The 24,561-nt window shown below is 32.9% G+C and overlaps 1 protein-coding gene and 1 long non-coding RNA gene across 7 annotated transcripts in view; one reads left to right on the top strand and one right to left on the bottom strand.

Moving 5' to 3' along the window:
- Positions 1 to 5,968: 5,968 nt before the first annotated feature.
- Positions 5,969 to 6,529, top strand: LOC145326640 (uncharacterized). Its single transcript, XR_013881931.1, has 2 exons — positions 5,969 to 6,069; positions 6,352 to 6,529. It is a non-coding gene; the product is annotated as an uncharacterized LOC145326640 (long non-coding RNA).
- Positions 6,530 to 13,360: 6,831 nt separating this feature from the next.
- The window catches only part of LOC145327073 (methylenetetrahydrofolate reductase (NADPH)), a 30,846-nt gene continuing 19,645 nt past the window's right edge, over positions 13,361 to 24,561 (bottom strand). For 4 of the 6 annotated variants that reach the window (XM_080170593.1, XM_080170595.1, XM_080170596.1 and 1 more), the window contains 11 exons: positions 24,205 to 24,302; positions 23,619 to 23,691; positions 23,144 to 23,227; positions 19,114 to 19,245; positions 18,131 to 18,206; positions 17,746 to 17,864; positions 17,292 to 17,373; positions 16,446 to 16,564; positions 15,887 to 15,955; positions 15,161 to 15,319; positions 13,361 to 14,918 (listed from right to left, as the gene is read on the bottom strand). In XM_080170593.1, the coding sequence (XP_080026719.1) occupies positions 15,194 to 15,319; positions 15,887 to 15,955; positions 16,446 to 16,564; positions 17,292 to 17,373; positions 17,746 to 17,864; positions 18,131 to 18,206; positions 19,114 to 19,245; positions 23,144 to 23,227; positions 23,619 to 23,691; positions 24,205 to 24,302 (978 nt within the window). In that variant the 3' untranslated portion in view covers positions 13,361 to 14,918; positions 15,161 to 15,193. Of the gene's footprint in view, positions 14,919 to 15,160; positions 15,320 to 15,886; positions 15,956 to 16,445; positions 16,565 to 17,291; positions 17,374 to 17,745; positions 17,865 to 18,130; positions 18,207 to 19,113; positions 19,246 to 19,266; positions 19,319 to 23,143; positions 23,228 to 23,618; positions 23,692 to 24,204; positions 24,303 to 24,561 lie in introns of all 6 variants that reach the window. The other 2 variants (XR_013882050.1, XM_080170594.1) reach the window with 2 other exon arrangements.

Below are 24,561 nucleotides of genomic sequence, written 5' to 3'. Positions count from 1 at the left end.
ATAAAAAATTCTATCAGTTCAGTTATTATTAAAAATTTAAACTTCTAAAAATACATTCTATATATAGAGTCTATAGTAGTAATGATTGATTAGTTTTAGCAATTGAAAATAGTCTCTGATAAACAGTTAATTTTAAGATAAACAAGAATAACAACATCCAAAACTAGCGAATCGCTAAATTGTTTCAATCATTTCAAGATAACAAAGTATATGTTTTTACATAATGATTGGAATGTTAATTGCTATGAAATTTCATCTGTCTATCATAAATAGGGGCTGAGAAAATCACGTTTCCCCTAACGTTTATGACAGACAGACAATCATACATACGGATATTTACAAATATTGATAAACTTTGCTATAAAAAAAGTAAAATCAAAGATAGAGGTCTGAATTTCTTTTGATGATTCCCCTTACTGGTAATATGTTATCAAGTCGACTAAATATTTACAAAAGAAATTAGTTACATAATGAGTTCTATATTCTATAGCAAAAGATTATTAACATGTAATTGAGTTTAAATTGACAAATGTTGCAATTATTACACCTTATCTTCTTATTTCTATAAGTGGAACTTTTCTATAATTAGGGTCCGTCCGTCCGCTTTTCAAACTTTGCATGGTAATTCTTGTAGTAATTATGTACAATTTAGAAAGTTTTGCAACCCTATAATCATTACCAGAATTTCCGTACGTCCATTTTTAACATGTCGATGTTAAACTTTTTAACTACGTATGTGATATTGTTATCCGATTGATCTGATTTTTTGTATACTGATTCCTATTACAACAAAGTACAATGTTACAAGTATTATGTCCTTAAACATTATCCTGTATTTCAGCAGTTTTTAACAGATTTCTTAATCAGATAAATCAGTTCTTACACTATACAAGTGTTGATGTTCGTTTGTCCTACCGTATTTGAGCTTCGCTTTTATTGATGTTGTCATCCTTGTTAATATACTAATAATGATATGATTATTAAGGATACATAGATGACACATCCATAAGTAGTAAAGCACAAAAATCATGTTTGGACTAACGAATAAATTCGGTTGTAAAGCAGATGTTCACTGCCATAAGTAATTCAAATATATGGAAATCAGAAAATCACGAAACCTTTGAACAGAACGGATCTAGTAGGGTATATAATACTAGCGGCTTCGCCTCTAGCCTCCAGTAGCTCTGCCCCAAGAGGTAATTAAAAAAAATACGTACCTCTTGTGATGCCACTAATAATTCTAAATAATTAACTGCCTAAAAAAAAATGATTTTTTTTTTTTTTTTGGGGGGGGGGGTTGAGGGTGTCTTACGCCCCAAGAAAATGGTCTAAAACAACCACATGACTAGTAGGTATATTCCCTGAAGAGTAGAATCCGATCGGTTCAGTGGTTACTGAGATCTTAAGGGACAGACAGACGGACAGACAAACATCATTCTACTTTGTATTATAGATATGCTTATGCAGCAGAAAAATTTACTTTTACCACAATCTATTCTTGCAGACAAAATTACAGATATTTCAAATTAAATTATAGATTTGATTGCAACTATTAAAACAATTGTACAAGAATAATTATCTCATTAGTTATTATATTCCATGATCTCAAAATCTTCTGATTGTATAAATTGTTTTAAATTTGCAATGTGGATTATATCTGGTAAAGTTTAACCTACAATATATCATGTTTGTGTGAGAAAAACAAACAAAATCATTCATTAAAACATTAAAATTGTATGGTCCCTTTCGTGGCAACGCCCCTTAAGGGGCCATTCTTAGTATTTTCACAGTAGCTTTCTCCTATTTCTAGCCACTGCGAGGGGCTCTAACCCTGTGGGGTAATCACCTAACCCAATATAAACTAACCTATCCTAAAATAACCTATCAAAAACCATTTTCAAAATACAACGAATTGCCCCTTAAGGGGCGTTGTCACGAAAGGGACTATTTCCAAATTGTCTCTTTTTTGAACATGTGCTAAGGACGTCCCAGTGGGGATTGGGAGACAGGTGTGATTACCCCTAAAAGCTCTGAAACCCCCCAAAAATTGTATATCAAAGATAAGATTATTTATATTCCAGTGATCATTACTTAATTTATCTAAAATAAACTGCAATTTAAAGAATTATCATAAAAAATACTTTTAAAAATATTTCCTGGTATAGAATCTTTTTCTAGAAAACTTTCATTTCAAATAAAAAGAACATAGAAATTAATTTTTTTAGTCAAAAAGATTTTAAAATTAAAGTTTTAAAATAAGAATATTTTTAAAATCCTGTTATATTAAGTAGTAAGCGTTTTTTGTCTGTCCCGAAGGATCTCACTAACCGCTATATCGATATTGTTCTCCTTTACAAGGAAGCTTCTTATAGGTCCTAGGATGGTTTTAAATTATTTTTGGGGAGGGTGTCTTCAAACCCCTCCCCCCCAGAAATTTTTTTTACTCTTTTGAAACTGAAGTTTAAAATGGGATGATAATAAAATTTTCCCCTCCTACCTTAAGTGCCTCTAGAGGCTTCTAGGGGCATAGCCGCTAGTTGCAAATAAAAAATAGTTATTTCTCGCATCGTATTATAAACGGCTTTCCGCGGATATAGAATGTACAATCATAAGATTAAAACCAGTTTTTAAGCCCCGAGGTGCCGAAGGCACGGGCTAAAAATACTGGTTTTAATCTTATGATTGTACATTTTTATATTCGTAGAAAGCTGGATATAATACGATGCTAGACATAGTTTTTTCGTATGGATGAGAACCGGTTCCTATCCACCGGATTCGAATGAATACGAGAAATGATTTTAAATAATGTATAAAGTATAAATTTTAATTAACCGACGTAATTGTCCTGTAGAGTAGAATTGAAGATGCTTGAATTTTCCCACCAGTAAATTGTTTTTTCGTATTCATAAGAAACCGATAATATCCGGTGGATTGGAACCGGTTCTCATCCATACGAAAAATGTCTAGCATCGTATTATATCCAGTTTTCTACGAATATAAAAATATTCAATCATGCCCGTGACTTCGGCATATCGGGTCTAAGCAAACTGGTTTTAATCTTATAATTTCACATTTTATATCCACGGAAAGCTGTTTATAATACGATGCTAAAAAATAACTATTATCTTTAAAAAGAACGCTAGCGCGGGTTATTAATCATTCTATACTCAGGGATAGTGCAATGGAAATTTTTTTTTTTTAGAGTCAAAGTTTAATTGCCTTGATAACAAATTTATATAGAAAATTTAAAGGAGGATAAAGTGCCATTTAAAATAAAAGAAATATGTATATTTGAAAATTATTTTACCATCGTATATAAAGTAGTAAGGTTCTCCTTTACAGTGAAGCTTCTCATAGTTCCTAGGAGGAAGGATTATAGCCATTTTGCAAACTCTCCCCCCCCCCCCCTACACCAAAAATATTTTAATCCCCTATAAAATAAAAAAGGGAAGGTAGTCAGTCAAATTCAAGCCCCCATTTCATGATATGCCCCTACAGGTCTCTTGGTGCGTAGCAGCTAGTATATTATAAAGAACTAAATAACCGTTGGCTGTAAATATCCCAAAATAAACAACGTTTTAAAGGTTTAGTACACAAAGCCTAAGCCAATTAAAAGAATGAACTTTAGAATTATTGTTCCATCCCTCTTATCTGGAAATCCCTGATATAGTACTGTACTATACACATTATACACAGTATTGTATTGATATTCCACCTAAAAAGACAGACGGTTGTGAATTAGTAAGTCTTTTTTTTAGTACAGCAAATTTATTCTGAAATTTAAACGTTCTTGAGTCAATATTAGCGATTTCGACTGCGGCTAAATTCAAATTTAATGCTGCGGCTTATGGTGGCTTAAATGTTTTCGCCTAAAAGTGACTGCGTTTGCCTTAGCCTAATTGTGAGCCTTGGTTTGACTAAATTTAAATTTTAGCTGAGCGACTGAGACAGCAAGGCCCTAGCTGAAATTATAATGATGATAAATATTGGCAAGAAGTTTTAACCGTTGTAGGAGCCGAGAAAATCTGTTGTAAAAAGCAAAAGCTGTTTAAAAGCAGTCCAACCGCCATGCATGTTTTTTACTTAATTAAGTTGTTGGGAATGTTGACAAAAAATTTCAGCCTTGTATCTCGAATAGGAGCCAAGAAAATCACGTTTCGTGTCTGACGGACAGACATTTGGAATTATAAAGTAGCATCGCTACTAAAAAGCAAACAAACAGAAAACATTTTGTTGATTAAGATGTCAGTAGGTTATTAATTATGTATATCGATATTACAACGACAAATGAAAAATAAATAAAATTGAAGATAAGGGACATAACAAATTAACCCTTACAGATCGGGCCCCTATTCCCACCTTAATAGATCGGGGGGGGGGGGGATCATATTGACCCCCCCCCCTCTATCTCGGCTTCTGTTACAGATAAAGACGTAAAATTTTTTTCTGGTGGTTCATGTGTATTTTTAGAGAAAATTACTTTTTCTAGTCATAGCGATCAGGCCGCTCCTTAGCCGCTTTTTAGCGGCCAGCCGCTAAATTTTAAAACAGCTGTAGAGCGGCCAATTTTGCAGCTAGGATGACCAAATTTTAGGACGAACTTTTATTTTTCATAACAAAAAAATTACTTTTTCTGATCATCGCCAAAAAACGGCAAATAACGGAAACCGCCATTTTCGGCGGTTACGGCGGTAAAACGGCGGTTGGCGGCGCTAATTAATATTTTTATCTGTTAATTATTGCTCAAGGATTTACCCAAAAAAATTATAGGTCTCTAGCTGTAATAGAAGCCACGATATTCATGATATATGTCTGTAGTAAAAGCCGGACAAAAATCGGTCATAAAGTCGGTCAGGGTGCGGTCAAACGGTCATGACACCACTTTTCTCATTCACCAAACAAATTTTAGGTTTCTACCTTATATACAAAGTCATAATGTAGAAATTAAGATTTATTTAGAATTTTTTAAAAATTTCGGTGCTACCCAACCGACTTTGACCGGACACCACGACCGACACAGACCAGATATCCTAATAAAATCAACTCTTGCCGACGTATAATTACTAAACTTAAAAAGTCATAAAGTCACAACTCTCTATCTTACCTACAAAAAAAATGACATTGTAAAAATAGAGGGGGGGGTCAATATGACCCCCCCCCCCCCCGATCTGTAAGATAGTAATAGATAGATTTGTATTCAATCTTTTTTTTTTACAGATATCCCATTTCATTGCTTTTAGGTCTTTTTTTACTTGAAGATTTAAAAGGGATTTTAAAATTTTCTCCATTTTTTAAAGCGAGGCTTTTCTATAATAAGGGTCGGTCCGTCCGTACATTTGGAACAGGTGGCTTTTCGTTAATTTAGGCATGTTAGAATTGTAATATCGATTTTAAACTTTGCATGGTAGTTAGTTATGATTTTAAAGGCAGAGCATCTCTATAATCATTACCAGAATGTCCATTTTAACAACTAATTTTTATGTGATATAATTATCTGATTGATCTGATTATTGGAATACTGATTCCTCGGACAAAAATGTACAATGTTAAAAGCGATAAATCTCTACAATGAAGTCCTAAAAATGTAAGTATGTCCTTAAACATTATCCTGTATTTAAGCATTTTCAATAAATTTACTTCCAATTTTGATTTGACTTTTATACATTATTCTGATTATTCAGTTCTGATACTATACAAATGTTAATGTTTGTTTGTCCGACCGTTTTAGAGCCCTGCTTTTATGTTGTCATAAATGTATAAGGACTAAATTTTCAGAGATGTTTATTCTCCCATACATGAATTTTTGGTGGTCCAAGGCAACCGTCGGTTGTTACAATCCAACTCGTGGCAACTCTCAGCCACCCTCAGAATGAACAACATCTAAAGCAACCTAATAATAATATATTTCTTTATATTTGTGACTTGATCCTAAATTTAAGGTAAACAAACTGTTATTATTTAGGTTTAATTTGAAGCTATGTCGGCCAGCAGAAAGAAACGCATAAAGCAGATAATTCTCTGTTTTCTACTATCATCATTGGAGCCCCTGAAAATCTCCAACAACTGTAGGTAATAGACATTTATCATTTTTAGGAAGCTAACTTTATTAAATGAATTTCATATCTAACTTATTATATGTTTTGTCATATGATTCACATTTTGCAAGCAAAGAAATTTTTACACGAATTAATTTACCCAGGTAAAGCTTAATCCTAAGATTTGCGACAAATTATAGCTGACTCATAATGAGAATGAAATTAAACAAATATACCCTTACGTACCAAGATGTTTCAACCAATTAGATATTAGCCCATTTAGACAACATGGTTCTTGAGTAACTTTATTATGCAGGTGTGTGGTAACTGCAGAGCCAAAACCTTTAAAGAATGCGACACCTGGGGTCGAAGACAATACTACAGATTCAAAAGCTGAAGATGATGTCTCTGTAGCCATTGAAGATGATGTCTCTGTAGCCATTGAAGGGCCTGAACAAAACGATACTCTCAACCAGGTTAGGGATTTAGATTAATTTCCATCAAATATTATCAGAAAAAGGGAATTAAACAGGGATCTAAAGACGAAGAAAATCGCTCAAAAAAAATTCTGGCATCATAAAAAAGAGGAATGAGGAGAGGAGCAGTGGGAAAGAAAACCCCTAAAAAAGAGATGGATAATCCTCATTTTTATGTCGTCACATTAGGCGACTTTTTTCGTCTTCGATAAGACAACGGCCAAAACATTTATGTACATCCACAATGATGATACACAAAGTTCCTTACAGTACCTTCTATAGATTACAATTAGTGGTTAAAACGTTTGGGCACTCAACAAACCAAACAAATTCAATAAAAGCCTCCAAAATTGTTAAGACAGCGAATAAGAGATTGTTATTATACCCTCTCCCTCACTGGGAATTAAAAGCATATCTTTCATCCGCAAAGCTATTCTATAATTTACTTTGTCTGACACTCTATCAGTCCGTCTGACAGTCTTTAAAGCTTACCAAATACCATCTAGTAAACAACTTATTGGTTCTTCTGTCTGTCCGTCCGTCCGTCTGAAGCGTTTTGAGAAAAACGTGGTTTTCTCGGCTACTTTTTGAGATATACGCCTGAAATTTTGAGGGATTAAATAAGTCAATATTCTTCACATTTTCACCAAGTTTCATTAAGATTGAAGATGCTATGGCACTTACACATCCAGCAAATTTACAGTGGATGTATTTTTGCCACATGTTTATTTCGTTTAATTCGATTCCTAGTTTAATTTTAATTTTCTCGACCCCTATTTAAAACAGACGGCTTTTAGAGATTGAATAAGGGATTCAAATTATGCATAATTCTATAAAGTTTCATTGACATTTGCTTATTGGTTGAAGTGCGTCAGCCGCGACTAAGCCTCAAATTAAAACCAGTTGGGATGCTTGAAAATACTTTTGTTAGGATGGACAGTCATATTTGGGTCAAGTTAGGACTTCCAGCTGATTTTAAAACTGTTAAAGTTTGTTTTCCCTGAGACTTAAATATATTCGGCTGACGAGCGGCTGCAGAGTCCTAATTTCTTTTATTTTGAATCAGGTTGATGCGAGTACAACCACTGAAGAGGAATACATGAAGGAGATTATCCAACAAGTTGAATCTTCAGGAATGGATATAGAATATACGTGGATATTATGACAGGGGAAATTTGTCCTCATTTATTGGTCAGTTTGTTCACCCAGTAGGAGAGGAGGGGGTAGGGTAATGGGGGTGGTTCAGTTATCACTATATTAGTTCGCTGCTAGTTTCATTTTATTAGAGAACATGAAAATCCGGTATAACATCCAAGTAATAGTATATCCATTTCTACAGGTTATCCTCCTGGGTGCAACGATGTTTCAGCTCTAGATGATGTAACAAGAAACAATTACGAATGAATATATTCATGGATATATTGACAGGGGAAAATTTGTCGACAATTTAGCTTGCGAATATGGACCTCATTCAGTAGGAGGGAAGGGAATTTGGTGGATGGGGGGTATTGTCATTTTAGCCAGCTGCAAGCATTACTTTATCTGCGTACCTGAAAATCTGGTGCAACATCCAAGTAATAATATTTAATATATCCATTTAATCACTCTTACTGTAATATGCTGTAATTATTAACATTATTTAAATATAAAACATGAACATAAACATATTCATTTTGAAATACATTCTGTAATTGTTCATTATTTTTATATTTGGTGGAAAAGCTATTCTATAAACATTAATGGTTGTCTGTTTTTTGTAGTTCTGGGAGGCAGATTTTTTATATCATTCTTCCGAGGGAGGGAGGGGATATTTTTTTCTTATTCGCTGGCAGAACAACTTTGGGAACTTTAATAAATTCTGATTGGTTGGTTCATTAGTTGAGTCACCAAACGTTTCAACCACTAAATGTAATCAAATGAAGGGGTCATTTTGTGTATCATTACAGGGTAGGTACATCAATTTATCAGCCAAAGTCTTATCCCTTTAGCTCTCTGCATTCTTCCACTATGAGTATGACTCATACAGAATAGTCTAAAATAATTCATTATCTTTTTGACAATATTTTTGAAAATACTTTTCGATTTTAATAACTGCACTTTTTAAAGACTTTTTTAAAGGTTGTATTTTAGTTTTAATAGTTTTAAAATATTTCGTGAATTGAGATTTTTGAGGATGAAGACATGTAAAAAAGCGAAGCTCTAAAATCAACGGTAGGACAAACGAACATTATAAGTTTAAATGTTTAAAGTTTAAAAATTGTATATATATATTTGCAAAATTGATTAAATACAGGATACTGTTATTTACATATTATGGCTTTTTAAAATCAGAAGAATGGCATAATAATATTAACAAATAAATTAACGGACGTACGAATTGACCCTAATTTTTGAAAAAATATGCTTTAAAAAATATTCTTTATGATTTAAAATTTACGGTCACAAATTAATGTAAATGCGTAAAAGATGATAATTGCGACATTTTTCGCATTATCATTAACATAATTGAATGTTTTCATTTGAGGATTTTTTATCTCAATATTTTTGAGTTTAAGGTTTTTCTCAATGAAAAACATTGATAAAATTTAACTGTTTTTTTCTTTTTGATCATTTAAGAAAAAAAATTTATCTTTATTGGAAATGGTAAAACTTCCTATGGTTTTTTTTTTCAAAAAAGTGCCAGGCGAAAAAGTATCAAAAATCATTACATTAAAAATGAAATTTAGAATATAATCTTGTATTCACAAACATTAAAACCTATGACTTTGAGAGGGTTGATTAAGTTTTATCACAAAAGTAAAACCCAGGGATCTTAAGGGGTAAGAAAATGAACGTTAAATTTCTATACATTCCCAATGCTGATAAACAAAAATAAGTTCCTTTTTAGATTAAAATTATTGTTAACAAAACTTTGGACACTATTTGTTTTTCAAAGAACTTAAATAAAATTCATTAGTTAATTCGGATCATGGAAAGAAAACAAAGTCATTCCTAATTAGGACAGAAGTCACTGAAAATTGATCTAATGAAGGCTACTTATGTCCTTCATCTAACAAAATCTAACTTAAGGGAGGTGACTTATGTCCTTTGTCTGACAAATTCTTACATTAGGAAGGCTGCTTATGTCCTTCATCTTGCAAAACATAGCAAATTATTGGAAAACTTAGCTTTTCTGTCCTTCACATAGCAAATTCTTACAAAACATAGCAAATTCTTGGAAAACTTAGCTTTTCTGTCCTTCACATAGCAAAACATAGCAAATTCCTACAAAACATAGCAAATTCTTGCAAAACATAGCAAATTCTTACAAAACATAGCAAATTCTTGCAAAACATAGCAAATTCTTACAAAACATAGCAAATTCTTGCAAAACATAGCAAATTCTTGCAAAACATAGCAAATTCTTGCAAAACATAGCAAATTCTTGGAAAACTTAGCTTTTCTGTCCTTCACATAGCAAAACCTCACAAAACATAGCTTTTATGTCCTTCACATAGCAAATTCTTGCAAAATATAGCAAATTCTTACAAAACATAGCAAATTCTTGCAAAACATAGCAAATTCTTGCAAAACATAGCAAATTCTTGCAAAACATAGCAAATTCTTGCAAAACATAGCAAATTCTTGGAAAACTTAGCTTTTCTGTCCTTTACATAGCAAATTCTTGCAAAACATAGCAAATTCTGGCAAAACATAGCAAATTCTTGCAAAACATAGCAAATTCTTGGAAAACTTAGCTTTTCTGTCCTTCACATAGCTAATTCTTGCAAAACATAGCAAATTCTTACAAAACATAGCAAATTCTTGCAAAACATAGCAAATTCTTACAAAACATAGCAAATTCTTACAAAACATAGCAAATTCTTGCAAAACATAGCAAATTCTTGCAAAACATAGCAAATTCTTGGAAAACTTAGCTTTTCTGTCCTTCACATAGCTAATTCTTGCAAAACATAGCTAATTCTTGCAAAACATAGCAAATTCTTACAAAACATAGCAAATTCTTGCAAAACATAGCAAATTCTTGCAAAACATAGCAAATTCTTGGAAAACTTAGCTTTTCTGTCCTTCACATAGCAAATTCTTACAAAACATGGCAAATTCTTGCAAAACATAGCAAATTCTTACAAAACATAGCAAATTCTTACAAAACATAGCAAATTCTTGCAAAACATTGCAAATTCTTACAAAACATAGCAAATTCTTGCAAAACATAGCAAATTCTTGCAAAACATAGCAAATTCTTACAAAACATAGCAAATTCTTGGAAAACTTAGCTTTTCTGTCCTTCACATAGCTAATTCTTGCAAAACATAGCAGATTCTTACAAAACATAACAAATTATTGCAAAACATAGCAAATTCTTACAAAACATAGCAAATTCTTGCAAAACATAGCAAATTCTTGCAATAAGGGTCCCAAACTCAAAAACGAATTTTCAGCGCGATCCGACCACTGGTTTTTAAGATACGGTGACCTGGTGTCCTTGGTACGAACAGTAAGATTTGGGAAATGGTTCAAATCCTTAGTACATTTGGCTAAGTCCAAAAATATTTTGACACTTAGTCAAATTTTTGAAGAAAAAATACCCAGGTGACACCAAGCGTACCTACTGAGAGGACACCAGGTTGAAAATATAAGTGTCAAAGAATTTTTGGACTTAGCCGAATTTACTAAGGATTCGAACCATTTCCCAAATCTTACCATCGGTACCAAGGACACCAGGTCACCGTATCTCAAGAACCGGTGGTCGGATCGCGCTAAAAATTCGTTTTTGAGTTTGGGACCCTTATTGCAAGAATTTGCTATGTTTTGCAAGAATTTGCTATGTTTTGTAAGAATTTGCTATGTTTTGCAAGAATTTGCTATGTGAAGGACAGAAAAGCTAAGTTTTCCAAGAATTTGCTATGTTTTGCAAGAATTTGCTATGTTTTGCAAGAATTTGCTATGTTTTGTAAGAATTTGCTATGTTTTGTAAGAATTTGCTATGTTTTGCAAGAATTTGCTATGTTTTGTAAGAATTTGCTATGTTTTGTAAGAATTTGCTATGTTTTGCAAGAATTTGCCATGTTTTGTAAGAATTTGCTATGTTTTGCAAGAATTTGCTATGTTTCGTAAGAATTTGCTATGTTTTGCAAAAATTAGCTATGTTTTGCAAGAATTAGCTATGTGAAGGACAGAAAAGCTAAGTTTTCCAAGAATTTGCTATGTTTTGCAAGAATTTGCTATGTTTTGCAAGAATTTGCTATGTTTTGCAAGAATTTGCTATGTTTTGGAAGATTTTGCTATGTTTTGTAAGAATTTGCTATGTTTTGCAAGAATTTGCTATGTTTTGCAAGAATATGCTATGTTTTGTAAGAATTTGCTATGTTTTGCAAGAATTTGCTATGTTTTGTAAGAATTTGCTATGTTTTGCAAGAATTAGCTATGTGAAGGACAGAAAAGCTAAGTTTTCCAAGAATTTGCTATGTTTTGCAAGAATTTGCTATGTTTTGCAAGAATTTGCTATGTTTTGCAAGAATTTGCTATGTTTTGCAAGAATTTGCTATGTTTTGTAAGAATTTGCTATGTTTTGCAAGAATTAGCTATGTGAAGGACAGAAAAGCTAAGTTTTCCAATATTTTGCTATGTTTTGCAAGAATTTGCTATGTTTTGCAAGAATTTGCTATGTTTTGTAAGAATTTGCTATGTTTTGCAAGAATTAGCTATGTTTTGCAAGAATTAGCTATGTGAAGGATCAAAAAGCTAGGTTTTGTGAGGTGAAGGGAAACTACTTATGTCCTCAATCTTGCAAAATCTTTGTTAAGGGAGGCATGTTATGCCCTTCATCTAAGAAATTCTCACTTAAGGAAGGCTACTTATGTCCTTCCTAGGAAGGTGACTTCTGTCCTAATTTAGGAATGACTTTGTTTTCTTTCCATGATCCGTTAATTCATACCCAAAGATTTTGATGAATGAAATGGTTAAAAAACTTTGGGTACCAGCGTATTTTACAGTCTTATGACACCTCCAACCCTGACGGATATCAGCTAATATAGAGCAATGATTATATTCTTAAAACAAAACTAATATTAAACAAGGATGACAACATCCATAAAAGCGAAGCTCTGAAACGATATGACAGACGAACATTAACTTTTGTTGAGTATAGGAACTGAATATACAAAATATGAAAATAAAAGGTTTGACAAAATTATACGTAAATTTGTTGCAAAACTTCTTAAATACAGAATTCTGTTTAAGGACATACTGGCATTTTTAATACTTGATTATAGAGATGCTTCGCTCATAATATTGTACCTTATTGTAATAGAAATCAGTAATAAAAAATCAGATCCATCGGATGATTTTATCACATAAAAAATTGTTATTAAAAAAGTACAAAAACAAACATGTTTAAAATGGACGTACGGACATTCTGTTAACGATTATAGAGTTGCTACGCTTTCTAAGTCGTACCTAACTACTACAGGAATCACCATGCAAAGTTTGAAATCGATAGGACAATTTTAACATGCCTAAATTAACGAATAAAAGCTAACTATCTCGGACGGACGGACGGACGGACCGACCCTAATTATAGAAAAGCTTCGCTTTTAAAAAGTCTAAACTTACAAACTTTAATAGTTTACAGTCATAAAAAATCAATGTCTCATTTCTTGTTGTACCTAAGTGTTAAAGGAATCATCATAAAAAGTTTTTCATGGAAAGGTCGGTTCTTATAATCTTAGTTAAACAATCAAAGATATTTGTTACCAACGGAACAACTTGAAATATAGAAAAGCTTTGCTTTTAACAATTAATCAGGATTTGTAAGCTACTAATAATAAGATATAAATAATACAGAAATGAATAACTATTTTAATTTATTAATGTTTCAAAAACAAACGTCATACATACAATATAAATAACAAAAATACTAATTGTCATAAACCTTTAATTACAAAAAAGTTTTAATTTTACATTAAGATTGATTTATAGCATCGTATTATAGTCAACTTTCCGCGAATATTAAAATGCCTGGGCTAACACAACTGGATTTTATGATTTTTATTTCAATATTTGTGGAAAACTGTCTGTAATAAATGCTATACATTATTTTTTCAGTATGACTGAGAGCCGGATCTAATCCAGCGGATATAAATCGGTTTCGAAGCCCAACTGGAAACATGTTTTACGTCCTCCAAATGTTAAAATTTAAAAATGTATAATACAAAAAAAAACTCATTATTTTATTTTTAAAAACTTTTCAATTAAACTCAAAATATGCCTGAAGCAAACATTAAGAAACATTATAAAAAAGAATTTAATATCACAAGAATGTATTTACATATTAATCTAATGGTAACATTAATACAATTTTTTAGAAAATTTTTATACTACTTTAATTTGTATGTTATTAGAAGTGAAGCTACTCTTTATTTGTTTGTGTATGTTCTTCCTATAGCCGATAAATTGAGTACACAAAATTATACCTAGTTAATTTAAAAACTAGTGGTTTAAACGATTGAACACTGAACTAAAAATTGATTATAGTCCCCAGGGTTTTAAGCCAACGAATAAGAAGACGTTATTATAAAACTTTGAGGATCAGCTTAATAAACAGCCATTGTTTTCTTTCTCTCTGTTTCTAAATTTATGCTCATATATCTTGCTCATAATTTAAAACAGCTTTGCTACAATTGGTCGTAACCTTTTCTTTGTTTTCATATAATGGTAGGGAATTAAAGTGAATTTAAAAAAATTACAGCAGCTTATCTATTAATCTATTTTATAGGAGATAGTGGCTTTGCTCCTAGCTTCGAGGGGCTTTAACCCAAGAAGGGATGGGAGTTTTAAAACCCTTTACATTTATTATCTAAAACCTCCCAAAATACCATTTTAGGGGGTTGGGTATTAGTTTTAGGCCACACCCAAAAATAACAATTAAAACCTACTGTTAACCACTACAAATGTAGACCACTCAGGTTTACGACATTTTAATGGACACACTTCCAACTACTTTAATATTTCAGAGTAATTTTATGAACTAATTGTACAATATAAAAGATGTAAGTAAAAAGGGTTAATTTATAACAACGTTACTGTAAATTTTTATCTTCAGTATTAAAAGTTGGTTTCTCTCAAAGTGCCTAGTCGAGCAAAGAATCCTACTCCCCTTATTATGAAATAAAATGAAAACTACAAGGGGGTGAGGGTAGCTTGTATGTTTTTTGACTGGGACAGGTTAGGTTATATTAGGTGATGGATAGTCACCCCGCAGGGTAAAAACCCACCAATCGGTTAAAAATAAAAAAACACATACAATAAAGGGGGGGGGGGAGGGTTAATGCTCGATATGCACATTGAGGGAAAACACAAATTGAAATTCATTGCTTTTAAAGAGAAAAGATATCATTGTTATTTTCTCGTATTCATTCGAATCCGGTGGATAGGAAACGGTTCTCATCCATACGAAAAAACTATGTCTAGCATCGTATTATATCCAGTTTTCTACGAATATAGAAATGTACAATCATAAGATTAAAACTAGTTTTTTTAGCCGGTGCCTTCGGCACCACGGGGCTAAAAAAACTAGTTTTAATCTTATAATTGTACATTCTATATCCGCGGAAAACCGTTTATAATACGATACGAGAAATAACTATTATATCTTTTAACTTGATAACACAGTAGTTTGAATTAGTAATACAGACTGTTCTTTCTCTGGACCTGGACCCAGCCGGCTAGTGACTGCGAGAGGTCGGTCATCTCGTTCAGTTTACGTCTGGAGGACATCTCATCAAGTACTTGCCACAGACAGTTGCCCTGAAAATTATTTAGAAATGTAAAACCGGAAGTTTTTTGGGAAAAGGACTAATACCAATTTTAGGGGTGGTAAAAGCCCCCCTCCCACCCCGCCCTATGTAAATCATACATCCGCAGAAATATTTTTTTTTTTTGGGGGGGGGAGGGTCTCCGTTCTTTCTGTGTGTTAAATAATTAATTAAGATCCCTGAAATGGCCACAATGGTTTTTACAGGGATAAAGGACCTGGATTCTGGCAAACAAGTTTTAATCAAACACGCGTCTTTTATTTTTGGTTCTCCATAAACACCCCCCTTGTCTACATCAAGAAACCAAGTTGGCCCAATAGATGTAGAATATACATGGATATTATGACAGGGGGAAATTGTCGTTAATTTATCTTGCTTTATTGGCTAGTTCGTTCATCCAGTAGGAGGGGATGAGTTCAAAGTGATGGAAGGGAGGAATCTTTATTTTAGCCCGCTGCAAGTTTCATTTTATTAGAGAACATGAAAATCTGGTGTAAGATCCATTATTGGTCTCTAAAAATGCCAAATGGTCTTAATGGTGAGCTAATTAAATCTTTACCTGTGGGAAATCATTGTCAATGAGATTGACCAGATAATAGTTCTCAGAGATGTCAGTAATTATTTTTCTAAACATTTTGAAACATCAATATTTAATAGCTAGCTTTATCAAGGTAAATAAAAAAAATATTTTGAAAAAATGTAAGGAGGCAGTTAAAGGAGTCAGGATGTCTGTCTGTTTGTATTTTAGTAATTAAGATCTCGCTAACCGCTGGGCCGATAAGGCAATCTTGGTCATTTAAGCTGCTAAAAGGCCACGGAGAGTTTATTTTTATCTATTTTTCTATGCCTTTTTCTTTTTGGACTAATAATTAAATGATTCGTCGACCACTTACACACATCTTTAATTTGCCTCTAAGGATATAGATGTAAAAATGACCACTATGTATGTCAATTGGTTAAATGGATAATCTAAATCCAGCAAATTATGTTAGAATTTTGTAAATTTATAAGGAACAACGAAGTTAGAGTCATTTAAAGTAAATGACGGACGTTCTTACGGACATGCCTTAATTATTGAATAACTTTGCTAGTCTAAAAGCAGTATTGATATTATTCCTTGATTGTGAATCGGCCTCATAGAGAGCCGCCCATTGGGCCGTCCACAGGCCGAAAGCTTCGGTTTTCCAGTGGTCGAAAGCTATAGGATCCACAACTGTTGGCTGCTTTATCTCTGCACCTAGAGGCAATAAGAAAAGGGTTAGGTAAGCGAACGGATTGCACTGTATTAGGAGAGTAATTATATATAGTTAGATACATTATATAATATTATTTAGTATTGGGAAAAAGAGGTAGGTTTACGAGCGGATTAATCTGTATTAGTAGAGTAAATATAATTAAACATTTAAAGTTATATTAATAAACTAAGTATTGCGTAATTAAAAGCATCTATAGTCGATTAAACAGTTAGGTAACCGAACAAATTACTGCGTTTTGGGAAAGTTAATTTACTTAACAAAGTTAGATACACAAATAAATTATTTGCTTATGGAGAATACCTAATAAAATAAGTTGTAAAATTAAGTACAATAAATGATCAATGTGTATTAGAATAGTTCCTATAAGGTTGGATACACTAATGGATATCTGTTTATTAAAAGATTAGCTATTGCCTATTATGTAGGGAGGGAGAGGACATTGAATTGTTTATTTTACTAGTCCCCAACGTTTTCTTATTCGATGTCTTAACAACTTTGAGGAATTTGAATTTAGATTGGTTAGTTCATTAAGATGAGTGTTTCAACCACTAATCGTAATCTACAAAAGGGGTAATTTTGTGTAAAAAAAATATTAGGGATGTACATCAATTTATTGGCCATTATCTTATCATCCATGCAATTTTTAAAAGTAAGTTCTATATTCATATACAAAATTGTTATTAAATATATATTTCTTATATTTTTTACCTGGAAAAACGCCCCATGTGACCGCCACTGGTTTCTTTCCCTTTATATTTGTAACATTCACGCTTCCACTCTTGTTCACAACCTTTAATACATTTTTAATCAAAATTGTTTCCAGTGATTTATCCCAAAGTTTCCCGAGAGCATTGAAGCACCCCCCTCTTATTTATGAAATAGATGGGAAACAATTGTGTGGGGAATTTCCCTAACCCTAAGGGCCTTTTAAGAGCCCTTACCTTGCGAGGCTATCCAAAACCCAGAATAACCAAACCTAATAAACAAACAAATACAAAACTACTCTCATCCCTTTTCTCATAGAAAATCTTCGGAGACAGACTAACCAAGTTTTTATTAAAAATTTAAATGAAACTAAAAAAGTTTAAAAATAAGATATTTGATTAATCAAAATTTCATTATCATAATTATACATTAGATATTAAGTTATAAGAAATCCAACCTGGAAGTTGACACCGGGGAACCTGCCCAGGATCTGGAGGATTGCCAGAACATTTTCTTCACAGGTGAAGAATTCCAGGTATGCTTTCTGGAAGATGTAACCGTTGGATCCTCCCCAACCTGACAAAAGTTTTTATTATATTTTTTTATCAGACAAAATTATTATATCCGACAAAATGGAATTGAACCCCTTCATTACCAATGTTTTTTAGTTGTCTTAACAGGGTTTTGCCAGGGGGTGAACACAAAAAAACAGGCGTCTCTAAGTTTTTTGAGTCCCCATGGATGCTATCATATGAACCAATGTCGCGAAATCTTATTAGTGTATATAAAGTGTATAATATATGATGTATGTATATAAGAATAGTAAAAATCTATAATTGTACCTAATACTGGATCAGAACTTGGAACACAGTTGGCACTGGGCTGAGAGTTGATGGTCAAAATACCTTGCTGGTTCACCTGATTAAAAAGTGCAGTTTAACTCAGAGAGAGTTGGGACAATGGGGTGTTTATTACATACACTAGTCCCCAAAGTTTTGTAATAACGTTTTCTTATTCGTTGGATAAACAATTTTGGGGATTTCAATGAATTTTGATTGGTTGATTCATTAAGTTGAGTGTTCAAACGTTGCAACCATTGATTTTAATCTACAGAAGGGGTAAAAGGGGTAATGTTATTTATCGGTCATTGTCTTATCCCTTTAGTTCCCTGAGATTAACTACTTTAAGTGATCTTAAAAGAGATTAGAAAATGGCCGATAAATTGATGTACACACCCTTAATTATCCTGTTTATAGATTAAAATTATTGGCGGAAAAGTTTTGACACTGTTTGCTTGTACTATATCCCCATCAAGGTTTTTAAAAATGTTCCAAGGCTTAATTAAAGTCCCCAAAAGTTTTTAAGACAACAAATGAGAGAACGTGTTTGGGAATAGTCCCTTTAGTGGCAACGAAAGTTAAGGGGCGATTCGTTGCATTTTTAAAATGGCTTATTAGAGGTTAGGTTAGGTTATATTGGGTTAGGTGATTGCCCCACAGGTTAAGCAATTGGCCCCCCGCAGGGGCTAGAAATAAGAGAAAAGCTACTGTGTAATTACGAAGAATCCCCTCTTAAAGTGCGTTGCTACGAAAGGGACTATACCCAAAATTTTTAATATCCTGAGATGGGCGTAATTTAAGATGACCCAAAGCCTTACCCAAGGGATGAAATAAACATGACTATTTTGATGGTGGGAGGGTTAATAAACCCCTTTACCCACCCTCTATATACATCCTTGATTACAAAAAAAGAAACCATGAGAAGTAAAGACAAAGTTCATGCAATCAAAGTGTTGGTTGTCATTGGGGTATTAAATTGTTTTTACCTTTGCGAGTTGATCTTTGATAAGAGCAGTTTCCCCACTCAATTCATCATCATTCCAGGGGGTTCTGCGGATTTTTACACCTCCCTCGTTCAATTCTCCAGTGATGTACCTCGTGAACACCCCCCATACATCCTAAATTATATATTTTTAAACCTCCCTCGTTCAATTCTCCAGTAATGTACCTCGTGAACACCCCCCATACATCCTAAATTTTAGATTTTTATACCTCCCTCGTTCAATTCTCCAGTGATGTACCTCGTTAACACCCCCCATACATCCTAAATATTATATTTTTACATCTCCCTCGTTCAATTCTCCAGTAATGTACCTCGTGAACACCCCCCATACATCCTAAATTTTTACACCTCCCTAGATCAATTCTCCAGTAATGTACCTCATGAACACCCCCCATACATCCTAAATTTTTACACCTCCCTCGTTCAATTCTCCAGTAATGTACCTCGTGAACACCCCCCATACATCCTAAATTTTAACACCTCCCTCGTTCAATTCTCCAGTGATGTACCTCGTGAACACCCCCCATACATCCTAAATATTATATTTTTACACCTCCCTCGTTCAATTCTCCAGTGATGTACCTCGTGAACACCCCCCATACATCCTAAATATTATATTTTACACCTCCCTCGTTCAATTCTCCAGTGATGTACCTCGTGAACACCCCCCATACATCCTAAATATTATATTTTTACACCTCCCTCGTTCAATTCTCCAGTGATGTACCTCGTGAACACCCCCCATACATCCTAAATATTATATTTTACACCTCCCTCGTTCAATTCTCCAGTGATGTACCTCGTGAACACCCCCCATACATCCTAAATATTATATTTTTACACCTCCCTCGTTCAATTCTCCAGTAATGTACCTCGTGAACACCCCCCATACATCCTAAATATTATATTTTACACCTCCCTCGTTCAATTCTCCAGTGATGTACCTCGTGAACACCCCCCATACATCCTAAATTTCATATTTTTACACCTCCCTCGTTCAATTCTCCAGTAATGTACCTCGTGAACACCCCCCATACATCCTAAATTTTAGATTTTTACATCTCCCTCGTTCAATTCTCCAGTAATGTACCTCGTGAACACCCCCAATACATCCTAAATTTTATATTCTAAATTAATATGTATATAATTCAACTCCCCAATATTTTAAATTATGGGGAGGGGGGAAGAACCCAAATAAAATTTGGGGTATTGCCCCATTCGTTACAACGCCTCTTAAGGGGCGTTTAGCCGTATTTTCTTAGTAGCTTTTATAGGTTTTATAGGTTAGGTTGGTTAAGTTGGGTTAGGTGATTGGCCCGCAGGGGCTAAAAATAAGAGAAAAGCTACTTTGAAAATACGACGGCGTTGCCACCAAAGGGACTATACCCGAAATTTGTATATTTGTAATTTATTTTGGTTGGGAGTGGGGGGAGGGGGGGCGGTCTGCATGACAACCTTATTAATAAACCTAAATGATGTTTGAATATTTAAATAATTGAACACCTTAGCATTTTCTTTTATAAATCATGTATAGATACTTTGAAAATAATTTTTTTGGTGGAGGAGAGGGGGGGGGGAGTTAAGACAACCTAATTAATAAGCCAAACTAATGTTAAAATAATTGAATACTTTGAACTGGGGTGGGGGGGGGGGGGTCGAACTAAATAAAAAAGCCTAAATTATTCTCAGTTTTTTTACTTATTTTTCAGGCGTTTTCTTCAATAACACACAAACGCACATTTTACTATATTAATTTAAGTACATACGTTTGCTAAATTTATATTTAAAACAACATGATATTTAAAATCCGCTTCGTAAATTTAAAATTTTAAAATTTTATTTTTGCAATTTAAAGGGGATGTTCATTTTGTAGAAATTCCGTTAACAAGGTGTCATGCAGTATGGCTTCGAAACCAATTAATATCCACTGGATTAGAACCGGTTCTCACCCATACTGAAAAATCATGTTTAGTATCATATTACAGACAATATTTCACAAATATCAAAATAAAAGTTAGTCCAGGCCTTCGGCTCCTCGGGTCTAACAAAACTGGTGTTAATCTTATTTTTTTATTTTACTATGTGCTGAAAGCTGTCTATAATACGACGCAATAAATAACTATTTCTTTATTTTTCAGAAAAAAAACATAAAGTTGAAACAATTATTATTCCTACAGCCGAATTGACAAACAAAAGGGCAAAATATGTAAATTTCTAAGTATCAAAATAATTTTCGCAAAAAAAATAATCATCAAACTTTAGTAGTAGCTGTGTAAAGCACATCTCCTGTATAAAAATCAATGTATCATATGGCATTATTAAAAACTAACGAAATAAACAAAGAAAATCCTGCCATCTATTGCAAATAGCAGCTGAGTAAATCACAGAGATTAAATGAACAAATTGAGTTATCGATTAGCTTTACTACTAAATGGATATATAAGGGTTAATATGATTTTTGCATAAAATTGGGTTCGCAAATAATTGTAAACGCACTTAGAGTTTAATTTTGTAACTACAAATATATTGATTTCATATTTGTTCAGGATTTAGATACAACAAGGAAGAGCTTCGTTCATTTGCAGCAAAGCATTCGAGTTTGTTTTAGTACATAAGAAATTTACAAGTCATTTTCCTTGCCATTACTAAAGCCTTGGCCAAATCTGGCCATGACTTCTTCTAAATTCTCATTGTTACTCCCCATTTGAGCTTTAAAATATCCTAGGAGCATGGTATTGGTCATGCCCTTGAGTGCCCCGTTGAGCACTGATAACCCCCCCCCCCCCCCCCCCCCTAGAAATAAAGGGGGAAATGTAGTTCATTTCTTTACTTTAGGTCAGTTAAGGTGAGGTTATATTAACTACTGGGTTACTACTCCCCCCCCCCCTCCCCCTCATATTTACAATTTATCTAAAAAATAAGGAGGTGGGGTGGGGGCATCAAAACTCACCATGAACGTTATTGTTAAGAAAAAAAATATATTGCATTTATTTTAACAATTTAAGTTTGCATAACGTTCTAACGAACAGCCATGCAATGCTTCGCTTCCCAAAAGTACCAAGTAAATTTGATAAAATGCATCAAAATATTTTATTTATTTTAAACATACAAATAATGCATTTGGCACTGGTTATTTGGAATGCCAGTATTTGTGTAAATAAAACAGAGCAAGTTTAATAACAAATGTTTTGCTAATGTCAAACTGATATGAAGTCGCCAATTGGTTGTTTTACCAAAATTGATTTATAATTACTTGGATCTTACATCTAATTATCATGTTCTCTGATAAATTTGCACTTGGTTAAACCTCCCCATCCCTCCACCCTCTCATTTACCCGATACTATCCCCTCCTTCCTGCCAAATAAGAGATGTCATTGTCTATGTTAGCAACCAAAATTGATGATAATTTTTCCCCTGTCATAATATCCATATAGATTCTACATCCATGAATAGGACGTGTAAAATGTTTAAAATCAGTTAGTTAAAAAATACATTAGCTGTCTATTAGGATATATAAGTTGGAAGGAATTTTAATGTTAAAGGGAGATTTGAAATCTACATCAAATTTTAAGGATTTTTTTTATAAAATTCGTTTTTTGTATAATTCTTTATCTAAAAGCGGAAATACAATTTAAGTTCATAAATTTTGACCAATAGGATAGGTGAATTGGAAACTACCTGTGCTTTAATTGGTTGAATGGTGTGCGACACTTAAGCTTCTCCAATCAGAGCGCAGATAATTTTCAATCCACCAATCACAGATGTCAAAATTAATTTACTTAAATTGTATTTCCGCTTTTAGATAAAGAATTATACAAAAAACGAATTTTATAAAAAAAAATCCTTAAAATTTGATGCAGATTTCAAATCTCCCTCTAACATTAAAATTCTTTCCAACTTATATATCTTACTTTCTATCTTAAATGTCTGAGAAAATCACATTTTCCTACGGACTATCAGACAGACAGACAAAGTGAATTAGAGAGACGCTTCGCTGATAGAATTAACCTACCTCCTCTGACTTCAGGTCTTTGCCCCACATCTCTAGGAGCTCATTTTTGGGGGATTGGCTGGCAAGGTAGAATAGATAATAATCCTAAACATATAATCATTTTGGTTTGTTTTAATTATATTTATTATTTAGATAAAGTAAGGAAAAATAAAGAGAATGAGAAAAGAAAAAAAAAGGAAAAAAATAGGATTTTTGTAATTTTTTATTCTAAAAGTCTTTAGCAAGCATTTCTGTAAAAGAATGTTAAAATTATTCAAGAAGAAAACAGTAAATTCAAATATCTACTTGTTAACCTTCTAAAACTTTGAAACTCATTAATTTTCCCCACTCAAAACTTTAAAAAGTACCCCCCCTTAAACCTTTAAAACATCTCATTTAACCCATCTCAAATAAAAAAGCTTGGACGTCCCTGTCTACTTGTGGATTGTATTGTTCTTGTTTTTTTAATTTTATCATTTATATACTCATCATTTACCTTAAGTTCACCAAAGGCGGGAGAATCTGAAGTACCCCATCTTCCATTGGGGAACTCATCCCAATGGCGAGTTCTAAAAAGAATTATAAAACTCTTTATTATTTGATATTCTATCCATGTTTAAAAGTAACTGATTGTGTGTCTTTATGTATACTGAAAGATCTCGCAAACCGCTACTGCTCTCCTACTTTGTACTAGTGCCCCTAGAAGCTTATAAGGGTGTAGCCGCTAGTGAGTAATATTTTCAGTGTATTTAAAAAATTAATAAACAGGATTTACTATATTACAATTTACTGTATTATGTAAAAAACGTTGTTATTAGTATATCAACATGATTGCACTTATAATCTCTAATCATTTTATATAATTATATCCTAATAATAAAAGTATGTCCTTATTCAATATACGGTATTAACACAATTTTACATCAAATATATTTTCAATTTTGTTAAGACTTACAAATTAATGTTCTGATTATTAAGTTCTGACACCCTACAATAGTTATTGTTCGCTTGAAATTCCCTATTTCATTGCTTTGCTCTTATGGGTGTTGTCATGCTTGTTAGAATACAAAAATAGAACCCACCTGTAGACATAAGATTTTGATCTGTTGGTCCAAAAGATTGGTCGGATTTCCTCCTCAGTTCTGTTAGGGTCAGCTGATAGCCTCCAGGGTAAAGGTTTCTTAACAATTTGCAAATAAATAATAGATTATAGAATGCAAATACATTATTAAAAAATTTTAGATATTAGATAACATATAAGTCAGAATGGAAAAAAATATCTTAATAAAATTATTTTTCTTTGTTTTTGTGTCAGTCAAAACCAAGAGCTTCTTGTAAGTATAAAATGTACATCACCAATGATGACAACCAAATTAACCCTTCTGTAGATTACAATCAGTGGTTTAAACATTTTGACATTCAACTTAATGAACCAACCT

The sequence above is a fragment of the Acartia tonsa genome, chromosome 8 (assembly GCF_053477335.1).
Source record: "Acartia tonsa isolate MP-2025a chromosome 8, ASM5347733v1, whole genome shotgun sequence".
NCBI classification, from domain to species: Eukaryota; Metazoa; Arthropoda; class Copepoda; order Calanoida; family Acartiidae; genus Acartia; species Acartia tonsa.
The sequence above is the reverse complement of the archived record's forward strand: the minus strand, read 5'-3'. Positions and strand labels throughout refer to the sequence as shown.